The sequence below is a fragment of the Sander lucioperca genome, chromosome 14, assembly GCF_008315115.2.
Source record: "Sander lucioperca isolate FBNREF2018 chromosome 14, SLUC_FBN_1.2, whole genome shotgun sequence".
NCBI lineage: Eukaryota > Metazoa > Chordata > Actinopteri > Perciformes > Percidae > Sander > Sander lucioperca.
This window is the reverse complement of record NC_050186.1, coordinates 21377399-21395188: the sequence shown is the minus strand read 5'-3', so window position 1 is coordinate 21395188 and position 17790 is coordinate 21377399. Positions and strand designations below refer to the sequence as shown.

At 42.1% G+C, this 17790-nt stretch overlaps 1 protein-coding gene across 1 annotated transcript; it reads left to right on the top strand.

Moving 5' to 3' along the window:
- The first annotated feature begins 388 nt into the window (after positions 1 to 388).
- On the top strand, positions 389 to 17728 carry LOC116047082 (POU domain, class 2, transcription factor 1-like). The gene is made up of 15 exons (XM_031295587.2): positions 389 to 451; positions 685 to 713; positions 1306 to 1362; positions 3771 to 4007; positions 5968 to 6249; positions 6389 to 6503; positions 6771 to 6862; positions 9003 to 9260; positions 9390 to 9531; positions 10636 to 10784; positions 11680 to 11877; positions 12020 to 12068; positions 12701 to 12842; positions 13711 to 13784; positions 16221 to 17728. Exons 1-15 carry the CDS (start codon positions 394 to 396, stop codon positions 16601 to 16603), a joined length of 2265 nt encoding a protein of 754 aa, XP_031151447.1. The 5' UTR covers positions 389 to 393; the 3' UTR covers positions 16604 to 17728.
- The last annotated feature ends 62 nt before the right edge of the window (positions 17729 to 17790 follow it).

Here is a 17790-nt window from a genome sequence, read left to right as displayed (position 1 = left end):
TTTTTTTTTATTTTATACAATTCAAACAGAGATAAACAGGGTGTCTGTCTGTCTGTTTCACCTCCTGATATTGTCGGATTTATCAGCATTAGCGTGTGTGTGTGTGTGTGTGTGTGTGTGTGTGTGTGTGTGTGTGTGTGTGTGTGTGTCCAGTCTTCTCCTGACATACAGTATGGTGGTCAAATGGTCAAATGTCTCAAGGGCACCTGGACAGTAGTTGCTGAGAGTATGTGTTTCCTGTCAGCTAGGAATTTGAACCATCAACCCTGTGCTTTTTTCTAACTACGTAGCATTGCCGTCTGTACCTCTATGTCTTTTCCATGATGACCCTTTCTGATGTGTGTGTGTGTGTGTGTGTGTGTGTGTGTGTGTGTGTGTGTTGCAGATATCAGGATGTCTAAAGCAGCAGAGGAGGAGAAGCCTGGGGCTGACTATCCAGGGGACAGTTCAGGTACACATATACAAATACATGTTTCATGATATGAACAATAATTACATTTTATTTACACATGTTCAGTCATCTTATTTTAAATATTTGAGAAATGTGTCTGAGAGCAGTTTCCTTTCATGTTTTCAAGTGAATGTTACATCCCTTAATCATCAGAATTATGCAATTATACACACACACACACACACACACACACACACACATACTGTCTAATAGGTGATCCCTCTGTGTTTCAGACTCTGACAGAAACAGCCCTAATGACCAGGTTGGTTTTGTATTTTTATTCTTAACACTGACACGAATCATAGACTCTCCCATAATATGAATAAAATAGGTGTGGCTTTTTGTCTCTAAATTAAATGGACAGAAGAATGGACAAAATCACTGGAGTTGTTACTTTAAGCTTATTTTACTTGCGCAAGCAGAGTCAGTTTACAGCACTCAGTGGAAGTACAGAAAATGACAAGTGGTCTCAACAATGGCTTTTTAAAGGAGCAGGGAGTCAAGTTAGTTATACAATTCACACAATCAGTAGCTTGCTTCTTATCTCTGGTCAGGCTCGGCCCTCAGGGCTGCATTCTGTGACAGAAATACTAAAACAGAAATACTAAAACAGCAGTTTTGATGCAAATGGTTTAACAAAGAAAATGAAGCAAAACAGTTCTAAGCATGATTTTCCTAACAATACAATAATTGGTTATTTTGACAGGAAAAGCAATTGTATCAGGGTGGCCATGCCCCCACCCGCCCGCCCTGGGAGCATGTTGACACAGATTACAGGCCGATGTTTCATCCAAATGTGTTGATGTTGTGAATGTGCGTGATTTTATTTGTGTTACTTGTATGTGCTGCTGCAGGTCCAGCCAATGAAAACAAGCCCCTTCAGCGTCTCTCCCATACCGGCTGGCAGCAAGGTGAGCCAGATCTAGTGTGTGTGTGTGTGTGTGTGCGTGCGTGCATGCGTGCGTGCATGCGTTGTTTTGGTCAATCCCAGCTCATAACCTGTCTTAAATATTGTTTGTCAGCAGCCTCAATACCAAAAATCTGTCTTCTGAAAATAACGTTCCCATACAACAAAAATTGCATTCAAAATAACATGTCAAGGGAAACATATTTTATCCTGGATTAAGATTTTTTTTAGACGTATAAAACGACAAATATGTTCTAATAAAAGTCAGCGTACGGAGGAGACCGCTGTTTGTGTCCTGTTTGAAACCAAAAGTCTACTCATTTTAACTTACGTTTGTAACTTAAGAAACATAACAAACGTACTTATTTTAACCCAAACCATGATCTTCACCTAAACCTAACCAAGTACTTTTGTTCAATTCATAACGTTAACCACATGTTTAAAACTGCGACAACATTCACCTGTCACTGGTACCAGGACGTAGCCTAGAAATCTAGACGCACCCTAGCGGCAGAAAATGTAATTTGCAGCCAGGGTCAGTCTAGCAACTCTCCATTGGCTTGCGAGCTAGAAAAACCAAATTCTGGTCAGGCCAATCACATCGTGTATAAAGTTGGTGGGCGGGCTTAACATAAGGACGGCAGAGTTGTGACGGTTCCCTGCTACTTGAAAACAAAGAAGATGGCTGTTGTTGCTGCTGGCGAACAGCGGTCTTTCGAATCGGTTTTGGCCGCGACTCTGGAAGACTTGGAGTTAAGCACTGAAGTCATTCTTAAAAAAGGAAGATGTGTTCGGAGTTTTGCCGACCGGATACGGCAAAAGTTTAATCTATCAACTAGCGTTGCTCTGGTTGGCTATTGCGTGCAGAGGGAATTTGAAAGACAACCGTTTATCCCGCCCCTCGGATTGAGCCCTGTCAATGGTGAGTTCCCAGACCCAACATCTTGATGTGGGTCTGGCTTGTCAGGCTAATCAGGACGTGTAATCCATGAGAAAATACGGATCCCTCGAAACGTAATTGAGAATTCAGTTAAGTTGTATGCAACCATTTTTTAGGAGACAGGGTTGGTGTATACAGATGCTATAAATAGCTGAGCCATTAAAAAAAGACGTTACTGTACTGACTTCTGAATGTAGGCAACTTAAAGATATTTGCTTATAATTCTGCTCATTTAATGAATTTCATGCCGGGTATGTATTTTGGAATGGATGCATCTGTGGTGTGTTTAATGGCTTTGGGGTCCAAGGTGAGAGTCTTGTAGACAGTACTGAATATGCAAATCATGCAACTTTGTCCCCACCCACCATTTTCTGAGAAGCAAAGAGCCCTGAGAAAAAAGGCAGAACGAAGAAAGGATGCGAATGAGGTGGCAGAGAGTGATAGACGTAAAGATGCAGCACAGTGCAGCGGTGATGGATGGGTAACGACAGGGCTGTGAGCAGGTAAAGACAGCTAGAGGTCAGAGGTCAGCAGCTTTGAAATGTTTCTGACACCATGAAAACGAAGAGGATTGAATTGACCTTCTGGACGGGTGACCAGAAAAACTCTTGAACCTGTGAATCGGTAATCAGCAGCAATAGACGGAGGCTCAAAGTCAAACAAAACAAAGGAGCACTAATGAAGTATCTTTGACTTTGTCTTTTTCCTTTTTTACCTGCACAATCTGGACTGTCTTGTCTAATGCTTCTACATTCTGAGAAACCTGTTCCCTGGTTTTATGAATGTTTGTGAGAGTGGGTTCCAAACTGGTTTATAACTTTAGCTTTGCAGCACTCATAGTTATGCAGCTAATTAAAGTTAAGTTTCTGTTGAATGTTTGTTACATTTTGCATCGATCTCTCTCAGTGTTTTAAGACCTGAGTATGTATGTGTGAGAAAAGCAAAATGCAAAGAATGAAGGCAGAAATGTACTTTGAGATGAAGTCTAAATTATATGTTTGCACGTGAAAAATGGCTAAAAGAAATACGTGTCAAACTGGCTTTAATCACTAATGTGTGTGCACAAGTTGATTGACATTTTCTCACAGTTATGTAAAAGGCAGCCAACAAGAATCTTTTTTGATTTGTGTTTCTGTATTTCAGTATTTAATTTCAACCCCGTGATTTTCAAACTTGGCCATCTTAAGTTGAATGCCTGGCATTTTCTTATTACGTATTATGTAACAGCAGTTAGATGTTGTGCGGATTCAGCGCGAGGTTAGAAAACTTTTGGGTGCACCAGCAAAACAACACAAAAGTCAGATTGTCAGTAGTAGACGACAATGGCTGTACTTGACAATGGCTGTACATAGCTTTGAGATCTGAGTGTGTGTTACAGTATGAATGTGATGCAGCAAAGTTGCTTTAAAAACCTTCCTTGGATTAATGCTAACAGTAACTAACAGACAATGTGCCTTTGTGATCTACTTTAGGTAAAGAGCGAGCAGAGCTCTGAGATGACCCATAGCACCGTTCCTCCTGCAACTCCCTCCCAACAGCTACAACAGCAGCAGCAGCAGCAACAACAACAACAACAACAACAACAACAGCTACAACAACAACAACAACAACAACAACAACAGCTACAACAACAACAGCAGCAGCAGCAGCAGCAACAGCAACAACACCACCACACACAGCTGATGCTGGCTGGCAGTCAGCTAGCAGGGGTGAGACAACACACACAGAGACACATACACACACACACACACACACACACACATGCACACACACTTAAACCAGATTTGAATACCCCCTTCTGGGCCAACTGTTTTTTAAAGATTTTTAAAGCAGGAAAGTTCAGTTAATTAATTCTGTGTATCAGTGACGCTTTTCTGGACTTTATATGAAAACTGCTTTGGAAATAAAGCACCTGACTACTGAGCACAGCATATACAGAACTTTAAAATGTAGAGTTTTAATCTACAATCCAGGACCATTTGATCCTTTAAACGTCACTTTTAAACAAAAGTTGACACAAGATGTCCACATCAGTGGTCATTTTTAGTTTGTTTGAAAGTTTTTAATTTAAAATTGCTCTCAACAAAAAGAAGAAGAGTTAAATGCTCCATGAATTAAATAAGCAGCTCCAAACATGCTTTCATGTGACCGTCCCTTCTAGGGGGGGGAATCACCAGAGGCATCACGATACGATATCATCACGATACTTGTGTCACGATACGATTATGATGCAGTTTTAAACATATTGCAATATTCTGCGATATATTGCAATTTATTATCTTTTTCCAACTTCAAATTTTTTCCCATTTTCAAATTATGTCCCCAAAAGGAAACTTTGTCAACATCTGTTTTATCTAAAAAGATACATTTCTCTCTTTGTTCATCTCACTTCAATTTAATTGCTGCAAAAATGGGATTGTCAAGCAGACAAACTGACCAACACGTATATAATAATAGATTGATACTTGGCGTCTGTGTATTGATACAGGATTGCCATGGAAAATATCGCGATACTATGCTATCGATTCCCCCCCCCAACCCTAGTCCCTTCATTTAGTTCTTAGGGCCCTATCTTGCACCCGGCGCAGTGCAAAGAGTCTTTGCTAGTTTAAGACTGACGCAGTTGTCAATTTCCCGGCCAGCGCCCATGTTGTTTAAATAGCAAATGCACCTGCGCCCATCTTTGCACCCATGGGCGTGCTGGTCTTACAGGGAGGTGTGTTCAGGTGCATTCTTGACGTATTGCTATCTTGAGGCTGCGGGAAGTGATCCCGCCATTGACCAACACAAACCTGGTCTAAAGTCAATAGCGCTGCATTTTCTTGTTATTTTAACAGTGAATTACTAAAATGCACCTAGGCTCGTGCACAGCGCGCACACACTATGCTTGTTACACACACACAGGGAAGTGCAGCAGCACACAAACATGCAAAAGATTACAAATAAAAAATATTACGGTGCAGATCCGCCATCATAATAGCAATGCGCCAAGGTACAAACACGCTTGGCTTTTAAAAGGAATGGGTGATGACACTCTGATTGGTTTATTGCATGTTACGCCCAAAACACACCTATGAATTAATATAGACACTAAGTACAACTCTTTTGAACCATCCGCCCGCCATCAAACTAGCAAAAGTGGATTTAAACATGCCCTAAACACACCTATGCCAGGCGCTTCACGCCGTGCGCTGAGATCGTTAAAATAGGGCCCTCAATGTTAACTTCAGCGTGCACTAGCACAAAGGAAGATATTCGGTGTAAGTACATAAGTTCCTTTAAAGGACAAGAATAAACTTGCACAACAAGTAGAAAAAAAACAGTACAGAGTACAGTATTACCATTAGAGAGAAATACCTGAGCTGAATGTTTTTTAAGTTAAGTGGATTTTCTTGCTTGTCTTGCTCTGTCGTGCATTTACAGATTCGCCTACACCTTTATTCCTCGAATTCTTTCGCTGACACTGCTCTTTGTTCTCTCTCCTGACTTTTTTTATGTCTCCACTTCATTTTATTCTCCCTTTACGTGATCGTTCTCTCGTCCTTTTCCTACCTTTCATCCCCTTCATGCATCTTTACATCTTCACCTCATTTGCCATCGCTGTTCTCATTTCTCTCTCTCACCTCATTGCCATCGCCCCCATTTTTCCTCCTCCTGCTCTCCCACCAGCTTGCTGCTCTCCTCCCGGCCCAGCAGCAGCTGCTCCTCCAACAGGCCCAGGCTCAGCTCCTGGCAGCCGCCGTTCAGCAGTCGAACGCCGCCCACGCCGCTCATGCTGCCCACGCCGCCGCCCAGCATCAAGCCAACCAGCAACACCAGCAGCAGCAGCAGCAGCAGCAGAACCAATCGCAATCCCATCAGCAACAGCAGCAACATCAAACCAAACAGGAACAAACTGTCCCGCCTCCACCGCAGCTGGCCCTGTCGCAGCCAATCCAGCTCACAGCCCAGGTATGAACAGACAATGATTGAAATGAAGTAATGCAACTCTGCGAGTTGCACTTTTCACACTTTTTTTTCCAAATCTTTGGCCATCAATTGAGAGTTTATTTGTGCTGTATATTAAAACATATCTGTGTCTTTGTTGCAGGACATTCAGCAGCTGTTGCAGCTCCAGCAGCTGGTTTTGATGCCGGGCCATCATCTCCAGTCTCCTGCCCAGTTCCTCCTGTCTCAGCCAGCACAGGCACAGCAGCCACAGCAGGGTGAAGTCAACTTCTGCTCTCCAGTTCTGATGATTGCAATTAAATACACACTGGCAACCACAGAGCCGTTACTCTGAAGAATTCAAACCACCAAAAATTCACTAAATATTTGTAGTTTCAATTTAGAGTAAATCACTTGTTGTTGACATGTTCAAGGTTTTTTTTTTTTTTGTTCCTTACCCGATTGCTTTACTGTTTCCTTTTATTATTTATTTAATCATTTGATTGATTGTTTGGTTTGTTCATTGCTTGCTCTTCCTTTCACAGGTTTGCTCTCGACACCAAATCTGATTCAGCTACCTCAGCAAACCCCAGGGGGACTACTGACAACCCCACCTCGCCTGGGACTCCAAGCACAGGTAGAAAATCTCTTTTTGTGAGTGTGTGTGAGAGATGGGAGGGAGAGGAAATAAGAGCAAGAGGTACTTTGGGAAACTACAGAACATAACTACGTGACAAGCGGTTAGTTATTTTTATGCAACTTGAATAGATGTTGCATTTCTGCCCCAAAGGGTGTCTGTCAGACTGACGTTCACCACTATCAGCCGTCATATGCTGCAAACGTCTTGCAGAATGCAAAACACACTTGAATGTTCTTCAAGTTGTGCTCTGCTTTAGGAAACCAAAATCACTCTATAGTTTACAAAAACAGCGAATATCTGCTGCAACAATCTGTCGAGGTAGCTGCTTTACACAAAATATATTCTATCGCAGGTTCTTTTCATAATAGATGCTGTCTCTGAGTCCAATGATTTTGAATCTTGATGATATATTCACACAGCTCACCTTGCGTCCTCAGCCTTGATCTTCTATAACATAATGCATGAATGCATCCTCACACATCCGAGGGCCGTTATAGATTTTTCATTAAGCTGTGATGAAGTCATGTCAAACACAACGCCAGGTGTTCCCTGCTTGTTCATGTATTTTATGCACAGAAACGATGAATGTAAATTAGGCGTGTAGCAGCAGGTATCATGATGCATGATGTCTGGTCAATTAGTTGATACTCCCAAAGCTTGCAGGACCTGCTTTAACAAACTGTGGGTGTCATCTTGTTGTGGCAGGCCGAGGTTAAACTCTATCTCCAAATATTCCATTTATAGTATTTTTCTCCTGTTTAGAATAAAACATGTTTGTTGTGCATGATTCCTGTCAAATCTGTATAATTTGTCAATGCACCCAGGGTCAAATTATTGTTTTTTTATGCATGTTTCTTACTTGATCACCTCATATGTATTTACTAACCAGTTTATTTCAATTCCTTTCCAACACATTTTTTTCAGAGAATGTTTTTTAATGCCTGGACAGCTCTGTATAATTTAGCAGTAATACAAATAATAATAATAATAATAATAATAATAATAATAATAATAATAATAACTGCACCTTTTAAAACAAAATTGCAAAGTGATTTACAATAAAAAATAAAAAAACTACAGCACTACCATCAGTTAAAGGACAATTCCAGCGCAAAATGACGACGAACACCGTGTAACCAGTAACTAGGGATGTCCAGATCCGATCACGTGATCGGAAATCGGGCCCGATCACGTGGTTTTAGACTCGATCGGAATCGGACGTTACCTCCCGATCAGGACTCGGATATAAATGTATATATATTCTCATTATTTTTTAACACATCTATAGTTATGCGGTGGCACAGAGTTAGACCCTTTTGACTCCACACAGAAACAGCAACGCGTGCGGCATGACATCACTTTGTTGCAGAGACGCTATTGGTTAAATGCCGGCAAAGTAGAACACGGAAGCAGCTTGAAGCGGAAAGCGCGAGTATGTCTGCGGTCTGGAGGTATTATAAAGGTGAATTATTATAGAAGTATCGTATCAGGACTCGGTATCGGTAGATACTCAAAATCAAATGACTCGGACTCGGACTCGAGGGCAAAAAAACCTGATCGGGACATCCCTACCAGTAACATAGCTCAAGCACGGCGTTCGTCGTTCGACTGGTCATGACTGTTTTCCCAAGATGGCGCCTGCCTTTATACCGAACGGTACTGTCTTCATAAACTATCTTTTTAATAAACTGTCTGTACCCTTACAAAGTTCTCAATGCTTCGGTTTACATGTAGGGACCCTCATTATGCTACCGTTGAAGTGTGATGCTATTTGGCGCCTTGTTAGTGGTATAGAAATAGCGATTTCTTTTTACTTTATCCGTGCCCCGACGACTAGCATTATAAGCTAATTAGCGGTTTGCGCTAAAACTGGACACATTCGATTAGCATGAAAACATATCCCAGAGAAAGGTCGACTCGGTACCCATGTGTTGTTAACCCCTAGGTTCATTTTGCGCCGGAATTGTCCTTTAAGAAAAAAATGTGATATAAAAGAGTGTAAGCTATTAGTATTAACACCTGCAGGGTTAAGGATTAGTTTACTTTCTTGGGCTTCACATGCTCAACCTCCACACATAAAATAGTGTGTATTTGCATGAAGCTTCTTATTTACGTCTCTATCTTCCTGACATTACAGAGGGAGAAGAGCAGCGACGTTGTGGTCGTTGGAAGCGGCGGCGGCTCTGTAGTTGCTACCGGCAGCAGCGGCGGCGGTGTTGTGACGTCTCTAGGAGCCACCTCAGCGTCCAGCAGCGCCATTGCTTCCTCGCTGACGTCCGGCTTGACTCCCGGAGCTCATGGGGGTCACATGGGGGAAGAGCCCAGCGACCTGGAGGAACTGGAGCAGTTTGCCCGTACCTTCAAACAGCGGCGCATCAAGCTGGGATTCACCCAGGTAAAAGGCAGATAAGAGGGAGGTGGAGTGGAGAGAGAGAGAGAGAGAGAGAGAGTGTGTGTGTGTGTGTGTGTGTGTGTGTCAGCTCTATTTCTAACACTTTCTAACACGTTTATCTGTCTCTGTCAGGGAGACGTCGGCGTTGCTATGGGCAAACTGTATGGCAACGACTTCAGCCAGACCACCATCTCTCGATTTGAAGCCCTCAACCTGAGCTTTAAGAACATGTGCAAGCTGAAACCACTGCTCGAGAAGTGGCTGAGTGATGCAGGTAAACATCCAGAACTTATCAGAGCTAGTGTCCTTAACTTGATTGACTGCGGACACTGGTCTGCCATCGGGAACATCGAGGAGTTTGTTCCCTGCAATCAATCATTTTGCATGACTTTAAAGTTTTAGAAATGACCTCTTAAACGTAACCAAGCTCTTAAAGAAATTGCATGGATAGATGGTTATTTTTGATTGAAATATTGTTAACTGAAGACTCTCCATGTCTCTATTCTTAAAGAATTACAGTTAATCATTTGATAATATGGTATTTTTTGTGTATTTATTTTTATTCTTTTCGTAACAAAGAAGTAGAAACATATTAACAATAGTTGGTGGTGCTACACAAAACAGTACAGGTTACTTGACAGGGGTTTTTGACATGCGACAAACAGGACATAGGACAAAGGTAATGGCACAGCGACAGGGTAGCACAAGTTCAGTTTTTAGACATTAAATCGAGAAAAGGTTGCCAGATTTATTTTTTTTTATTGCTCTTTAGCAGACATAATGTACCTGATTTTCTCCAAGTGTAATACATTTCCCAGCTCTCTCAGCCACATTTCAAATGTAGGAGACCTTTCAGATTTCCAAGATTGTAAAATCAGCTTTCTGGTTAACAATGTTGAAAGGGAAATCGCCTTGGCTTCACAACTACTCTTCACACTATCTGGATTGGCCACTCCGAACGATACGGTGAATGGGTCTGGGTTACATGGATGATTAAAGGCCTTAGTGAAAAACTCAAACAAGGAGCCCCAGAATGATTGTAGCTTATGACATGACAAGAATAAGTGGGATGATACTATGGTATTTTGATATATTTATAATACAGACATTTATGTATAATTTAATCCATTCAAATGACACAGAGTACTTCTGAGCAATTCTGTATGTCAGCATCAGTACTATGAGTCTAAAGTTATCAATGTGATGTTTTAAAAAGGTTTTCACCATATGAGTTAAGTGCAAAAAACTGTGAAAGTTCTTTTACTTCAAACAGACCGTTCTTGTCGTCACTGCATGCATTTTTCTGTGCTTTCTGTGTATGTCTTCATGTCTCTCTTTAATTCTTTCTCTTTCCTCTCTGTGTCTCTCCCTCCAACAGAAACTATGGCAGTAGACAGCATGCTGCCCAGCCCGTCTTCTCTCTCCTCCCCCATGTTAGGCATCGAGGGTCTATCCGGCCGACGCAGGAAGAAACGCACCAGCATCGAGACCAACGTGCGAGTGGCCTTAGAGCGCAACTTCCACATGGTAGGAGATTGTCTTATTTACCCAGCATATAGAAAACTGTATCTGTCCGTCTGCCCAGGGTTGTCTCGCATTGCCAGACCTTCCTCCACAGCTCTGCGGAGGAGGGTCTGGCTAGTCCACATAGCAATCTGGGATGGGAGAAAAAAGTGCTCTGGTTTATTGGCATTTCTTTAAATCACAATCGTCTTGGGTGGCACTAAGCGCAGAGCGGAGCCACGATGCCGCTGCAAAATAGCCTCGGGAAGGAACTTGTTTTGGTGGAACATTTTAGTCGTGCAACAGAAAACTCAGATTGGACAGATAGTCTAGCTAGCTGTCTGGATTTACCCATCCGGGGGAATTTCCGGCAGAACAAGAGCAATCCCGCAAGTGGAACGTTGTGTATATAGACCGTTCTCTTAATACATTCATGAAATAGACTAGCACAGGGAGATATGTCAGGGAGACTGACATATCCACAAAATTATATCATGGCATTTAGAGAAATCATATCAAAATGTATTTTGAATTTCTAACTGAGATCTGAAAGGTGTGGTATTTATTGTAGATCTGAGTTATACAGAATGGTGCAGGTATTTGATTTAAAAATGGAGTCTAAGCATTCATTTTTGTAGTATTCAGATATATTACTCAACTAAAATTACCAATAGCACAGTGTAGAAATACTCTGTTCCAAGTCAATGTCATGCATATAAACGTTTTACATTTTGTCACCAGAACATTGTTAAAGACAAATAGTTTAAGGATTGCCATCAAGTTGAGTGCTTTATTGAATTAAACGCATTAAAGGGTTAGGCAAGTATTATCACTCGTCTTTTTCCGACAGAAGCCTGCATGGGTTTCAGTATCTACTCATCTGTCTATTTACTCATCAGTCTGATGTTTTCCTCCCCAGAACCAGAAGCCTACCTCGGAGGAGATCCTGCTCATGGCGGAGCAGCTCAACATGGAGAAAGAGGTGATTCGTGTTTGGTTCTGCAACCGCAGGCAGAAAGAGAAACGCATCAACCCCTCCAGTAGCACCACCCCTCCCTTGCCCAGCCAGACCTCGCCTGTTGTGACACACAAAGCCCCCTGCTACAGCCCGCACATGGTACAGTCCACCATGCATCCACTGAATCTTACTTTACCACTTTTTTTTTTTTGGGTGTAATTTCAGAAGTTGGCCTGATATTTGTTTCACAGATGGATGGAAGTATTTTCTGATTTCCACTTTTCCCTCTGTCCCTCTCCAGATATCGAGTCAGGGTCTGTCCCAGGTCACCACCTGCCTCAGCACAACAGGTGAGCTGTAATTACTGTTTGTGCCCGTGTACGTTCTCATCAATGAATTATTAAAGGTTAGAGCAGCGCTTCCCCGTTGTGTTTTCGGAACCCTAAGGTCAGTCACAGGAAGATTAAACTGGTCCTGATGTTATTTGGAAGAAGTTGTTATTTCTGTAAGGCCGGAGCCTTTTCGCTGGTTTGATGAAACACTGAAGACTTTAGAAAAATGATTTCTGTGAGAGGAAGATTGAAATAGAAAACAATGATGTTTTGTTGACAACAACATGGAAGCACTGGTCCCATCTTGAGTTGTTTACCTCCATGAGTCATGACTTGTCCTTATGCTTTATGGACCTTGGCTACAGTGGGAGCTATCCCAGGCTTCACAGATATGACAGATGGCCTGACAGGTAACAAACACAGCTGGAAATTTATTGGCCCGTTGAGCCGAGGCTAATACTTTCAAGTCGCAAACTTCTCTCTCCAGTCTGTAGTGAATGAAGTTAAAGAAGACGCTCAAAAGGCTCAGGATCCTGATGAAGAACTGTGTCACCAAAGTGTTTATTCAGTAATAACGCTGTAACTCATCCGCACAGCGACAACAAACCTGCTACATGGCACCAATATCCCTCTTCTTCTCTTCCCCTCAGCTGCCAGTTCTTCAGCATCCTGCCCCATGACTCCCGTCAGCTCGGCTGCAGTAGGCTCCACCTCTTCCTCTGTGACCCCGCCCCCTCACAGCACAGCTAGCCCCGCCCCTCCCAGCCTCGGGGCCCACGGCCTCAACACCGGGTGAGTGTTAATCTAAATAAATAAAAAACATGGTGGTTATCTTATATATAGCTTATCTGCAGTCAGTGCCGTTTTCATCCGAGATAAAAAACGATACACTTTGGTTTTTATTTAATATTTACATGTGCTCATTTGCTTTGGCCACTGGAGTGGGTGGAAGTACAGCAGGAACAAATATCCATCTTTTAAGTCATTAAAACAAAAGCAAACGCTCTCCAGTTTCCAGTCTCAAATGTGAGAATCTTCTGCTTTTATTAAATTTGTATGATTGTAAAATTTATATTTTTGGTACTCAACTGTTGACAGGGGCGAGGCTGGAAGGTGGGCATGGGGTGGCATCGGCCCCCCCTGAAATATGATTGCCCCTCCTGGTGTCATCATTAGTTTCAGCCCTAGATGAAAAAGAGAAACATGTTTTCTTTCAATTTAAAAGAGGGATTCTTTGGGAAAGTCATATTTACTCTTCTGTATCAAAGCACAAATATGGCTAAAATACTTTTTGCAGGTTTGTTATTTAATTACATCTATGACTATGACTATTTATATTAGTTTTCTTTACACATTTTGGAGTGCTTGAGTTGTTTTTGAATGAGTAAAACTGTCAACACCCCAAAACAGAGAAATCTATGGTATTCAGCAGTTGAAGACTTGTCAGATTGCTGCTGCATCAGTTTCACTGCAATTATGCAGTTATGTGCACAAGCTAAGCCGTGAAGTTTTGACACAGATAGAAAATGGCAGGTAAGACAAGAGTTTGAAGCGGTCATGTCACTGATCAGCATGTTGGGTTTACGTCACTTAGCATGCCGACTGTTTCTCTACGTGTGAATTTTCATTTGTTTGAATTTGCGGTCTATCCACATTTCAGGAACACAATGATGGGAGTAAGCACAGGGATGAACCAGGCCCTCATTGGCAGCAATCCCCTGGCTACAATGCAAGGTGTGTGTGCATGTGTGTGTGTTGGTGCATGCAGACCGTCCCCTCCAGCCTAGCGAGTCTTCATGATTTCTAAAGACCGATTCCCATTTCACCCTTCATCCATTCTGTCCAAAATGAATTTCTTTGCAGCCTCAGACAACGGTAGCCAACAGCGACAACACTCTTCCCTCTCAGCAAAAACTTTTTGAATCGCTCAGTATGGTGAAAGATTCAATTTGATTCTCATACAATAGCCTGCTATTATTACAAAGTGACAAGAGCCCCTTATGGCATAGCTTAGGAGGCCAAGTCAGCTTACAGGAAAGAGTTCAACAGGCACAATCCCCTCCCTCTCAGTATCGAGGCCTGTTGGCTAAATAAGTAGTTTCCACTCAAAATTCCCCTTTTTCAAAGAGATGATCTGCTGCCAAATCAATTAAGCATCACAAATAAGGTTCGTTGAGCTCAGCTTTGAATCCTTCATGTGATCCATCTCCCTATAGCGCCGATTCAGACCTTCCCCTTTGCTCCCGCTCTGTTTGGCGAGATTCAGAGCCGGCTCCCTCCAGGCCACATGTTGATGAGAAGGATACAGTCTGTTATGGAAACTGCAGCTTTGGCACTGCCGGCTCAGATAGAGTTATAGGCTGAAGGAGAGAAGAAAGAGGAGGCTCGGTGAAAAGAGGGGATTGGAATTAAGCGTTTTGAATCCCTCTGGGGCCCACACGGTATGAATGTTTACACTCATGGTGCTGTAATGGATAAAAGGGTTGACTATTACACTGGAATTCAAAAGTCAGCAGGTGTCACTCTCTGTTACAGTGGAGCTCTGACTGATAGATGGGTTATTCTGCCATGTTTGCTGCAGTAATTCTGCAGAAGAATACAAGATTATTTTTATTTCTCATTTCAATATCTAAAGTAAACCTCTTTAGGTCATCAATTGTTTTTCTATGAACAGTGTGCCCCCTACTGTTGATTTTATTTTATTTTAGTTATGTGGCGATACTTGGTTTTGTGTTCAGACAGTCAACAGAATGAAACAGAAGTTCATGTTCACACTTTCACAAGCATCAGACTCCATCTTATCACCATGTGCATGTGCATGTGTATGTTTAGTAAATATCCATCTTCATCCTTTTGCTGACTATCATTTGTCTCCTTGCAATATATGGTTAAGTATTCATGACTTCTAATGAGTCAGTTCACCCAAATTACAGAAAAACATGTTTTCTTATTTACCTCTAAAGGTATCTATCCATGCAGATAGTTTTGGTTTTATCTGCAGGTTTTGAGATTTCTGTCTTTGAGACCTCCGTGTCAATACAGTGATATTGAATGTATGTATGTCTGTATGTTTTGTCTGAAGCACTCACAGTATTGAGAAATGGCTTTTCAAGATTCAAAAATTCAATAACAGGATTAGTGTCCCTGTTAATACACACAACAAATAGCCAACAAAGGAACTGCTTTGTACCGCCGAAATTATTCAGATATTCGTTTGAAAATAGTTCTGTTGTGACTTGGGTGAACGACCCATTAATCCAGGGGTGTCAAACTAATTTGAGTTCATGGGTCACATATCCCTAATTTGATCTCAAGTGGGCCAGACCAGTAAACCACTCCAAAAAGATCAGAAACTTTATCTGCCACAGATAAATATAATAGAGTTTCTTGTCAGCTTGATTTTGGCATTTGCAAGTTGCTTCTGCTAGCGTTCTGAGGCCATTGTAGGAAGAAAAAAAATAATGTTACGGACCCGGGAGAGAGGGGTAATATTCCGAGAAAAAACTCTGAATTTCTAAGATTAAGTCGGAAATTTACGGAAAAAGAACTCGGATATTCTCTGAGATAACAGTGATAAATTTGAAATTGGAATTAATTACTTTTCTGCAATTTGCAAAGTCATCCAGTTGGCCTTTGGCGGGCCGGTTACGCCTGCTAATCAATAATTTATTTCTATTCTGTAAAGAAAATATATAAAAACAGTTTTTGAATGTTAATAGTCACTCCACAGTGTCTGACTGCGTGTTAACTGACTTCTGTATTAACTGACTTCTCTTCATTTCCTGTCTTTTTCTATCCTCTACATCTTTCTGTTTTCTCTTCCTGCTTTTCTTCAACTTTTCACTCTTTTTTGCCCTCTGCCTCCATTATTCCCTCTCTCCATATTTCTTTTCACCTCTCCTCCTCCCTGTGTCCTCTTCACTGCCACATTTACGTTTGTCCTGCTCTTCTCCCATCCTCAATCGTTTTCTCCCTCTCATCATCATTTGTCACCTTGTATTCATCATTTTTTTTGCCCTTTGTCCTATCTTTATCCCTCTCATTTCTCTTGCGTTTCTTGCATCTTTTTGTCTTTCTTTCACTCCTCCTCTTCTCAAACCTTCTCTTATCTCTGCTTCCTCCACCACTGTACACTCGTCCCCTCTTCTTCCTCTCTTTCATCCCGACCAGCCCTGGCAGCTAGCAGCGGTCAGCTGCCCATCTCCAGCCTGGAGGGGGGAGCGGCTCACCTGCTTCTGGGTGGACCTGGGGGTCCCGCTGTACCTCCTTCCCTTCGCCCCTCCCTCTTCCTAAACCGCTCCACCCTCCTCCCCATGGTGACCGGCTCCATGGCGACAGCCTCCACGCCTGCCATGGGACTGGTCAGCGGCGGCGGAGGTGGTATTGGCGGCCCGAGACTCTCCTTTTCCCAGTCTCCGCCCCCTGGTGCAAGCAACCTCATGAGCCCGACTTCGTGCCCTGAGGAGTCTGCATCTCCTTGTTCAAGTCCTGCCTCTTTCTGTTCCTTCAGCGAAGCCTCGCCGCCGCCCCTGGGAGGGGCCATGGCCGAGTGATTCCTGACTGACAGCCAAAGTATCCTATCAGAGGAGGACGAGGAGGAGGAAGAGGAGTTAAAGGAGCTTTAAAAATCTAAATTTACAACCTCGCCTTTCAACCAAAGCCATCTCTCTGTCTGATCCATCTCTGATTTTGTCTCTCTCTTTCTCTGTCTCCCCGCTGAAGTCTTCTGAAGCCAAAAATATACACAGATGGATGACGGGAGGAAGCAAAGAGAGAAAGAGGATGGGGAGGATAGAGAGAACAGCAGAACGGAAGGGGGGAAATTTGAAACCAAATAATGATCTACAGCTGGAGAGGTGGCGTGGAGGAGTGTTTTTGCTTGGCGTCGGGAAACGAACAGCATGCTTTTTATCGGCTGGAAAAGAAATAAACTCGCTGAGGGCAGGGACGAGAAGTGAAACTGTGTGTGAGAAACGGGAGGCAAAAAAAAAAAAAAAGACTTGTCTAACAAGCTTGGAAGGTCATGTGGTTGCAACCAAATTTTGAAAAAAGGAAAAGATGCGAGAAGAGAAACACACACTTTCAAAGATAAAAACCAAAATCTCCAAATACCAAAAACTGAAAACCAAAAAAGACAACAACAAAAAAACAACAAACGGAGAGAAAAGCTTTAGTTCAAAAAGACTTTTGCATTCTGATCAATCCAGGATCAGTTCAGTACTCCATTCTGCTTCACGCCAAACATTTTCCATTTCACTCAGGATTTCCTTTATTCTCATTTTCAGTTTTATCTATTTTTTTATTATTATTTTGTATTCATATCTTTTTATGGTATTTCTTGCCAAATACATTTGTTTGATGTTTTACAGCTGATCCCACATGCATGATATCTACCTACCTCTCTCTTTACAGCTTTACAGTGACGAACATACCTTACATTAGAACAGACAGTGTTTGTTTTCACCAGCCTGGAGTGGCAGACGGGTGGGGTTTACTACTATAATTACTATAGCATCAGGTAAGATGCCAATCCATACATACTGTGCTATAAAAAATAACTTTTCTGTGAATGCCTGTGCTTTCTGGTATTCATTAAATCCTAATATGTGGCCAAACTCACCCTTCTGGCACGTAAATAGGATCAAACTAACCATATATGTTGGGAAATCTCATTTGATCCAGATATAAATTAATATATTGGTCAATTTTTAGTTTTTCTAGCTGTTTAAAAGATCCAAAC